General features: G+C 47.2%; 1 protein-coding gene across 1 annotated transcript; it reads left to right on the top strand.

Annotated features, from left to right (window-relative positions):
• Nucleotides 1-278: 278 nt before the first annotated feature.
• Nucleotides 279-9,119, top strand: mtmr7b (myotubularin related protein 7b). The gene is made up of 14 exons (XM_071528070.1): nucleotides 279-302; nucleotides 1,609-1,734; nucleotides 2,130-2,292; nucleotides 2,460-2,617; nucleotides 4,011-4,139; nucleotides 4,425-4,559; nucleotides 4,737-4,869; nucleotides 5,138-5,247; nucleotides 5,331-5,456; nucleotides 6,078-6,127; nucleotides 6,836-7,036; nucleotides 7,297-7,431; nucleotides 7,602-7,731; nucleotides 8,766-9,119. Exons 1-14 carry the CDS (start codon nucleotides 279-281, stop codon nucleotides 9,117-9,119), a joined length of 1,974 nt encoding a protein of 657 aa, XP_071384171.1.
• The last annotated feature ends 1,234 nt before the right edge of the window (nucleotides 9,120-10,353 follow it).

Below are 10,353 nucleotides of genomic sequence, written 5' to 3'. Positions count from 1 at the left end.
TCGCTACATGTACCGGGGAGAGGGGGACAGCGAGCTCGGTTACCGTTAACAAGGGCAACGGCTCCCTTCTCTACCAGTTTAACCGAACAAGCCAAAGACAGAGGGAGAAAGAGACACGGACACCATGGAATATATCCCAGGACAGCCATGGAATACCCGCGGAAAATACAGCTGGCTTGTTGACGTGCTGACGAAACGGGGATTATAACCGTTGACGATAAAAACACAAAACACGTCGGGCTAGCATTTCTCCATCTCCACCATTTTGGTTGTCAGTGATGGAGCACATCCGGACGCCCAAGGTAACGGTTAGGCATTTCAGCCCTGTGCCTTGGTTCTTTCTATCGTCCTTTGTTTTTAACCCAGCGGTGCCCATTCATCCTCTCATCCCTCTGTCCTTCACACGGTACACTAGGTTCTCCTGCCCTCCCTCTCTCTATCTATCCATCTCCCTTCCTCCATCCATCTCTCCTCCTCTCACCCTGTCCCCGATGTTACAGAGCTGATTAATAGGCATTAATGTGAGCCGTCCCTCACGTTGTCTTATTATCGGACAGCTAGCAGGTAGACGTCCTTTTGATCTCGCTAGCGCTGGACAGTTCCTTCTGTTTCCCCGGCTCCTTAAGCCTTGCCTCAGTGTCGCTATTGTAGCCCGGGTCATCGTTTGATTAACGAATAGTTAAGGAAGAGATGTTGTGAAAAGACCAAAACAACACCAGGCTTAAAGCATTACCCAGTCCGATAATGGACCTAGGGGTTCGACTTGGAGAGCGCTGCGTTGGCAATCGTGCATCACGCGAAAAATATACGTAGGTTGCATAAACTAATATTAGATACACGGATTTCCAAGTATTCTGGCATCGCTAAGTAATGTTTTTTTATGCGGGTATACTTACTAAATTGACCAAGTTATTTTTTTGGAAAAGCTGAAATCTCGCCAGAGCTAACAAAATTGTGTCCGATAATGGACGCAGGGCCGTTACATCGTGAAACCCCTTAGGTCTTACCACAACTGGTGCATCTGGCTGTTATGATGCACTTGTGCCCCCGCTGTTACAGACGTTCTATAAGTAATATCACGCACGGCATATGAAACGACCCCATCTGCCCCAAATTACCTGCCCCCCCTTCCCATCTGCCCAACCATGACGGTGCATTGTGCTGGTAACCACCATTTTCCTCCTGTCTACCATTGTGGCAGAGGCAGACAGGTCCCCCTTCTACCACATCATCATGGTCTAATGGTGTATATTATAATAGGGCACAAATGAGTTAATAGGGCAGAGCATGCATAAGCCTACATACTGTCTATGAGATTTATGATGCATGCATTACATGTAACATGCATCTACACACATCTACACTAGACAAGAGGTTTGATGTTACACACACACACACACAGACACACACACACACACGCACGCAAAACAATTAGTTACTGAATGACCTTGATTCTTAGACACACTTTAATATGAACCTCACGGCAGATATACTGTGTTATTAAACCTGTTTTGTGTTTATGAGTGTGTGTACGAGTGTGTGCTCGCCTAACTACCTGTTACTGTGTGTGTATGTGTGTGTGTGTGTGTGTGTGTGTGCCTCCGATAGGTGGAAAACGTGCGTCTCCTGGACCGCTCGTCAGGCCAGAGGAAGGCCAGCGTCGGGACGCTCTACCTCTCCGCCACGCACACCATCTTCGTGGAGAACAACCCCGAGACCCGCAAGGAGACCTGGGTAAGCTGAGACGGCACGTTATCCTGTGTGTGTGTGTGTATGTAAGAGTTTCCGAGACAGAGGGCCGGAAGATGCCTCCCTTCCCCCGTCAAATCCCCCCCCTGGGAGGGAGGCAGGGGCCCGCCTCCCTCCCTCTGGATCTGACTAGATAATAAAGGCATCCAGAGGTGTCGGATTTCACCTAACAGGCGACGAGTGCGTCTGGATTAGCAGGAGCGGAGAAGACGGATTCCAATTAGCCCAAGCATCCTCTTCTTCTTCTTCTTCTTCTTCCCCTTCTTCTTTCATTTTCTTTTTCGAGGGATTTGGGATTTAATGACAGTTGCGGTTAGCTCGTACTAGAACGTCCTGAGTGTGTAATAACGCAGGTGTGTGTGTGTGTGTGTGTGCGTCAGGTGTTACACAGCATGGTGAGCAGTGTGGAGAGGCCGCCCACCACCCCCGCGGGGAGTCAGCTGATCCTGCGCTGTAAGGACTTCCGGGTCATCCAGCTCCTCGTCCCGCAGGAGAGAGACTGCATGGACGTCCACGCCTCCCTGAGCAGGCTGTCACGACCAGGTGTGTGTGTGTGTGTGAGCGATTGTATGGGCGTACACACACCTCCTTGTCCAGGCTGTCAGGAGCAGGTGTGTGTGTGTCTGTGCGTGTGAGCGTGTGTAAATGTGTGTGAAATGTCCTCAGCGGGTCAATCCTCTCCTCTCCTCTCCTCACTCTCTCCGTCCCAGAGAAGTACAGCGAGCTCTACTGCCTGTCCTTCAACCCCAACGTGAACAAGGAGGAGAGGGCGGAGTCGTGGCGCTTCATAGACCTCGCGGCCGACTACAGGCGGATGGGCGTTCCCAACAACCTCTGGGTCACCACCGCGGCCAACAGCGAGTACAGGGTCGGTCTGACTCTCCACATTTTTTTTCCTTTTTAGAGCTTTGGCAGCAGGCGGGACACACACAGTAGATGAAGCTTGAAACAGGAACAAGATCAGGTGCAAAAAGAAGAAGATAGGTTAGAGGGGGGGACTTGAAGTGTTTTTTTTTGTTTTTTTTGAAGAGATGATTTCAATGCATGGCGGAAGATAAGAGAGTGACTGTAGTCCTGATTAAGATGGGCTTTGAAGTGACTTTTAAAGTGCTACTTGTAGGATTTCCTCAGTAATATATAATTCTCGAATAACCTTTGCGAAAAAAAGATTGTTTGTAAAGTTATAGCAAGCCCCTAGTGCTTTGACTCATGCTGTCACATGGGAGTCATTTTGAAATCTGGCATGTGGTATCATTGATTCACATTGCAGCATGGCTTCGGTCTGATCCGCATTACAGTTATGGCTGCAGTTACTGCCTTGTATTGTTGCAACGCGGTGGTTAACTCTTGCCCAACACAGGAGGCAGGTTGGGAGTCGACTTTTCCTACTGCTCTACCTCTACTTAAGCCACTGCAGCTGTCCACCCATTCTTTATTGCTGAGTATAGTGAGACATTTACAAGGTCATAGATAAGATAGTACACGGACCGCTTATCAGTGACCAGCTCCTCCAACATGTGTAGCATGCTTCAGCTCTCCCAAGGAGAAGCTATAGAGCCATAGAACTGGGATTCAGTTTTTAAATACTAGATATTTCAGATGGGACTAATTGAAGACAGTTTTTCTACCATGTGTGGACAATAATAAAATATCATATGATACTGCAAAACCAACTCCAAATCATCTCCCATAGTCAGCATTATGAAGAGATTATATTGTAAGTGGGAAATAGAATGACAGAATATTTTTCAGTTTCGGTTCTTTTTACTCTTCACGTTGTTCCAGTCACACAGCTCAATGGATCATGGAAAAAATATTTACAGTAAATGACTTTGCATTAGAATACAACGCCACAGTATTATAATGAATTGTATTACTAAGAGGACTATACCCGTGGTTCTCAACGTGGGGTCCAGGGACCACCAGGGGTCCTTGAGGGGATTCCGTGGGGTCGCCAGCAAATCGATGAATTGTTAAACTTCACCATTATTTCATTTACAACAAGTGAACACAATTAGAGAATGTAGAAGAATGGCTGTTTTGATCATAGTTTCACTGTTATCTCTCTACCTACAATACAGATAGTCAAGGAATTCTGGACAAAATCATATCTAACAGTAAAAATATTCTCAGTTCAACAAAAGTCCTCCTATGTGGGACAAAGTCTTCAAACCCCTCTCTCTCTCTCTCTCTCTCTCTCTCTCTCTCTCTCTCTCTCTCTCTCTCTCTCTCTCTCTCTCTCTCTCTCGCCCTCCGCCCAGGTGTGCGACACGTACCCGTCGGAGCTGTTCGTCCCGAGGTCGGCCACGCCCGCCGTCATCGTGGGCAGCTCCCGGTTCAGGAGTCGAGGACGCTTCCCCGCTCTGTCCTACTTCCACCAGGACACGCTGGTCAGTGGCACACACACACACACATACACACACACACACACACACACACACACTTAAGGATAGTGGGGGGGACGGGTAACAAGAGAGACAAGGTGTTTTACTTACAGACAAATTTAAAGGATGGGAATATTATGAGAGGGAGGGACGCGCGTGGCAATCTGTATTTTACTCAAAAACTCCTCTGTCTTGTGATGAAGATGATGATGATGAAGAAGATGAAGATGATGAAGATGATGAAGATGATGATGATGATGCTGATGCTGATGATGAGTTCTTGTCATGCAGGCAGCAGTGTGCCGGTGCAGCCAGCCGCTGTCAGGGTTCAGTGGCCGCTGTCAGGAGGATGAGATGATGCTGCAGGCTGTGATGAAGTCCAACCCTGGTAGTGACTATATCTATGTGGTGGATACCAGGCCCAAGGTAACACACACACACACACACACACACACACACAATCATGATTAAATGACTGCATTTGAACTACAATACTCTCATATTTTCTTCTGTCTTCTGTGTTTGCCTATTTGTGTTTTTTGTTCTTGTGTGTGTGTGTGTGTGTGTGTGTGTGCGTGTGTGTGCGTGTGTGTGTGTCTCCAGCTGAACGCCATGGCTAACCGAGCAGCAGGTAAAGGCTACGAGAACGAGGACCACTACACCAACATCAAGCTGCAGTTCATCGGCATCGAAAACATCCACGTGATGAGGAGCAGCCAGCAGAAAATCGTAGACGGTACGAACAGGAGAGCGTGTGTGTGTGTGTGTGTGCGGGTGTGTGTGTGTTGAATAATGAGGAACAGTGGAGAGGAGAGAGGGAAGCGAAAGTTGTAGAAGGAGATGGGGGGGGAGAGTGAAATAAAGAAAGAGAAATAACCACGTTACCACTCAGAGCAAAAACACAGACTTCCTCTGATATTATCTTCTACTCGGCTGTGTGTGTGCGTGTGTGTAAACTCTCCCCTCTCTCTCTCTCTCTCTCTCTCTCTCTCTCCCCCGTGCAGTGGGCGAGCTGCGGTCTCCGTCCATGACTGACTTCCTGTGGGGCCTGGAGAACTCGGGTTGGCTCAAGCACATCAAAGCCGTGCTGGACGCCGGGGTCTTCATAGCCAAGGTGTGTGTGTGACACAAATACACACACGCGCGCACACACACACACACACACTGCTGTCAGTTAAGTGTGTTGTCTCCCTGCAGGCGGTGGCGGACGAGGGGGTCAGTGTGTTGGTGCATTGTTCGGATGGGTGGGACAGGACGGCCCAGGCCTGCTCTGTCGCCAGCGTGCTGCTTGACCCACACTACAGAACAATCAAAGGACTCATGGTAACAGGCCAACTCTCTCTCTCTCTCTCTCTCTCTCTCACACACACACACACACCCTGAACCCTGAACCAAATATTGCAGAAATATTGGCGATTTCTTAACATCTCTAAATTGTACAAAAAATGCCCATCTTAACAACTACTTTAGTCTCATAAGTCTTACAATCTGACAATGGAGAGATAATTTCACTGGTTTCCAATGTGGTTTCAGTTAGTTGTGTCAGTATCTTTGAATAAAGCTTTTGAATAAAGGTTTGAATAAAGCAGATCACTTCACTTGTATAAAAAAAAAATGACACGTGATTAAAGGAACCTCTTAAAACAAGTTGATTTGCATTGGAAACAAGCAATTTTAAGACTCGATACCTTGATTATATGACTTGTTAAATATAGATATTTTTGGGTGGAATATGCTTTTGCAGACTTATCAGTACTCATAAAGGTAAAATACACACACACAAACACACAGAGTGTCAGGTTCCTGCAGTTAGACCTCCACTGACAGATGATGTTAAGAGATTTCTCATTCTAGCACTCACACACCAAAATGACTATATTTAATGAGTGGTACAAATCAGATCTCTGATTTTATCCTTCTTCTTCTCCTCCTCCTGTCCTCTAGGTGCTCATAGAGAGAGATTGGGTTTCCTTCGGACACAAGTTCTCCCACAGGTCAGCAACTAGTAAAGCCTGATTTCTACTTAAACACACGTGTGCACATCATTGTATTAACCTAGTGTGTTATCTTATTTTGTAACATATTTGCATTGACTCACTTTAATGCAATTATCTTTGATTTTGTCCACTTTTAAATTTGAAACTTTTAAATGTCAAAAAAAAAGTAGCAGTTTAGTGTTTTGGGGTCATTGCAGTGGAAATGTATAGAGAAACTGTAATATATAAAGTGTGTAAGAGTGTGTGTGTGTGAGAGAGAAAGAGAGAGAGAAAGACGACGTATAAGACAGAAAGAGAAGCAGACAGAAAAATAGGTTTTGAAGTTAATTTGGAAAATGAGGTCAACAAATTTGGATCAAAAACAGTATTTTAAGTCCTTCCAAACCCTTTACTCAAAAAGTCCAATAAATGTTGTGAAAACTCTCCCAGTGCAGAGAACACAGACTCCTTGTAACCTTGTAATGTCATCAGGTATAAAGTCAGGAGCGGAATCAGTTGAGAAAGATGCTACAGGTGAATGGGAGAGTCTCTAGGGGGTTTAACTAGGGGCTAATTTTCTGCTTTTAGGAGGATTCTGCCTCTTTTCTCTTGACGTGTCTAACCACTTCCCTTGAGAGTGTGTGTGTGTGTGTCTGAGTGCGTGACAGCCAAATAAACAAGAGCGTGAGCCGACAGTTTCTCCCCCCCCCCCCCCCCCCCCCGCAGGTACGCCCACCTGGACGGCGACCCCAAAGAGGTGTCCCCGGTCATCGACCAGTTCCTGGAGTGCGTGTGGCAGCTGTCGGAGCAGTTCCCCTGCGCCTTCGAGTTCAACGAGCGCTTCCTGGTCGCCGTGCACGCTCACGCCTACTCCTGCCAGTACGGCACCTTCCTGGGCAACTGCCAGAAGGAGCGGCGGGACATGAGGTAGGGCGGGCACACACACACACACACCTACACCGGATTATCCAAAGAAGACTCATTCATTTATAAAAGTAGGCCTTGTGTTTTTCTAAGTGGATTTTAGTGGATTTTTAGAACTGAAACCATTCAAAAATATTTAGATATCTACCAATGTGGGTTCCTCGTGTTTCATATGGCCCGTGACAAGATATAGAATACAGTACATAGGCCTGGAGACTGTCATTTTATTTTACGGTGTGTGTGTGTGTTGTTGTTGGCGGCAGGCTTCACGAGCGGAGCCACTCGGTGTGGAGCCAGCTGTGGAAGGACCGAGCCGAGTACACCAACCCCCTGTACAAGGCTGAGCAGAGCCAGAGCCAGGGCGTCCTGAGACCCAACACCACCCCCTACTGCTTCAAGTCAGTTACTGCGCCAGACACACACACACACACACCGCAGACACAGCACATTCATCCAGGAGGAGAGTCCTGGATGAATGTCTTTACTGTCTTTGGCTAAAATCCTCCGTCTAATTCCTCCTCGGCCCTCTCGCTCTCTCTCTCTCTCTCTCCCTCCCTCCGTCGTCCAGGATGTGGAAGGGTCTCTATCACCACGTGGAGAAGGCGGCGCCGCCCCCCCGCCAGTCGCCCGCCGACTTCCTGTCCGCCGTGAGGGAGGAGTCCCAGCAGCTGGAGGAGGAGCTGGCCAATCACCAGGAGGTACCGCCAGGAGGAACCGCCCACCACCACCACCACCACCACCACCCGGGCTCCAGACAAGGCATACAACACACAGACACCCCCCCCCCCGCCCCAACCACTCTCCCTTCAACACAACAAGGATGCCAGGATTCCTACAGTGGCCTTTAGCATTGAAATTGGTTGATTAATGAAAGCAGATGGATTTATATAGGCCTCATTCAAGAGTGGTAACATAAATGAAACACAGGAGGAAAAGGTTGTGGATTGGACTCTCACAATACAGAAACCATGGTAGGCTTTCTAAATTGAGCAAGGCAGTGATAACCTTTTTTATTCAGTGAAATGAGTCACTTTTGTAACTATATTTTTTAACTACATTTTCCAGTAGCTTGGTTGTGGTGCAGTTTAGTAGTTTAGTACTTTCTTACACTGAGATGTCGTTAGTGACTGAAACAACCAGCTATTTTGGCTATAAAATAAAATAAAGGAATAGCATTTTTTCCAGCAATTAAAGTTTTTAATTCTTTACTTTAAGTTGACATACAACATAATTAGTTACCATAAAGCCAAATTGGGTTGTTTGTGTTGTGGCAGACAGTGTCACGGTGAGTTTTTGCAGTGATGTGATTTTGTATTTTAAGACATTTCACTTTTTTTACAAAGTAGTTTGAATTCCTCTTCCAATGTGAAGAGCTTCCCCAGCACTGCTAATTTGGCAGCCTACATCAAATTGAGGACTAAATAAATTTCAATAGATTTATATGGATCCAGATTGCAGAATTCCAGGACCGACATGCTTTACATCCAAATTCAAGTTCAAAGACGACAAATGAAAGTCAGTTTACTGCTTTCTGTCTTCAAGAGCTGGTGTCCAACTGGAGTGTTGTCTGATGGAGATAATCTGTGTTAATTCTGTCAATCACCCACAATCCCCGCCTCCTACTCCCATGCAAACCACATATTGATAAAGTTTGGTACCATTGCTGATAAAGCTCTAACTGAAAGACCGGTCAGTCAGTTTAGAGGAAGTAAACCACTTTTCCTCCCTGCAGAGGATAGCAGCCCTGACCGGGAAGCCAATCACGTGGGAGAAGATCCAGGTTCCGAGGCGGAGGACTAGCCAACCGAGGCACCGCGGGCCGGACCCGCCCACGACTCACGCGGCCCCGACCGCCGGCCCCGGCCCCGCCCCCGCCCCCGGACCGCCGAAGGACCCCGCCCTCACCCTGCCTTTGGGACCGGCCGTCCCGGTGAAGGGCCGCGACCCGGACGACCTCCTCTCCGCCTCCAGCGACCTGGAGTCGGGCGTGGCCGACCTCAGCAGCCGCTCGTCCAGCGGCGGGGACGACGCCAAGGACTCGGACGAGGCCGCCTTCGCCGCCGCCCGGACGGAAACGGGGCCCTGACACCCCCCCCCCCCCCGAATGGACAAAAGATTCCCAAAAGTAGACCTTCATTTAGTGGGAAAACATGGAATATCCAGGCTGACGGGAAGCGGACGCACACTATCTGAAGCATTAAAGACGGGTATTTAAACGGACTGACCGGTTTATTTCATAACGGAACGGCCGGTGGATTTTAACACTTGTTTTCCAGAAGATTCCTCGTACATACGCTTCATAGTAGAAGAACTTTGTCTCTCATCTCCTGTCCTTCTCAGTCTAAAGGGAGTTCTAGTATATTGACTGGCTTTTCCAGCAGGACAACATCCTGTGTTTTTTTTTTTTTTTTTTATTTGGAGTTTTTGCTGCACAAGGCCCAATTGGACTACATTTTATATGTGAATTTTTTTTTTTTTTTTTTAAGCTGAGTTCAGTTAGTTTGTGGTCTGTTTAAGGAGCGCACTGTCAGTGACTACTCAGTGAGTCCTATGGAGGAAAAACAAGAGGTGGACAAATGTCACATGGGACCAGACAGAAATGGCGTACAGTGGCGTTTTTTTTTCAGATTTAGTGGGTAAAACATGAACCAAGCAAATTTTTTAAACGTCGCAAAAAATAAAATGCGTTCAGCAGGCTTCCTGAACGTAAAACGAAGCTAGGATTTATCGCATTTTGATATTTCCGTTCAGTCTTTCCAATTTGATCCGTCACGTTTCGCACAAAACTACTCAGACGGAAGCCCAGCTATAGGCCAGTAACTCAGAACAGGAGGTCTGAACGGCATTGACGATGTCCACTCCTAGTTTTTCCTCCCAGGTCTTCCTTTATAGTCATCAGTGGATTCAAGACAACTGGGGTCTGAACTGTTACAGCACCCAGTTGTCTTGAATCCACTATATTTCAGATTCCATAAGTTCAGACACGCTGGAAGCAGCAGAACCAACCTGTTTTCCCTTTAAAGGAGATGTTGACAACATACCGTACCTCTAGGTTTATCCTCTAGGATGTGAGACTCGCTCGCTGCTTTTCCAACAGCCTTGGACCAAATCAACATGCAAGCACCGGCCACTGATTTGGCACTATGGTCCAGCAGAAGTCAAGAAATGTTTTGTCCTGTAGTGGAAAAGCTGGTTCATGAGCTTTCCATTGAGTCTGAGAATCACATCCAAACCTTAAATCACTGAACAGGACAGAAATCTGACCAGAGAGCTGCTGCTGCTGCTGTAAGGGAAAATGTCAAATGTTTTATGTAGTCTAA

Source organism: Centroberyx affinis, unplaced genomic scaffold (genome assembly GCF_046629955.1).
Source record: "Centroberyx affinis isolate AG114_WGS23_722 - 3 ecotype Tasmania unplaced genomic scaffold, CSIRO-AGI_Caff_v1 ptg001606l_1, whole genome shotgun sequence".
Taxonomy (NCBI): Eukaryota; Metazoa; Chordata; class Actinopteri; order Beryciformes; family Berycidae; genus Centroberyx; species Centroberyx affinis.
This window is presented reverse-complemented; position numbering and strand designations above follow the sequence as displayed.

What these genes read in the sequence shown, in the direction of transcription:
- mtmr7b (XM_071528070.1), top strand. Translation starts at nt 279, where the DNA reads ATGGAGCACATCCGGACGCCCAAG. An exon ending in TGGTGGATACCAGGCCCAAG is followed by an intron (nt 4,560 to 4,736) that starts GTAACACACACA and finishes GTGTGTCTCCAG; the next exon opens with CTGAACGCCATGGCTAACCG. An exon ending in CCGGGGTCTTCATAGCCAAG is followed by an intron (nt 5,248 to 5,330) that starts GTGTGTGTGTGA and finishes GTCTCCCTGCAG; the next exon opens with GCGGTGGCGGACGAGGGGGT.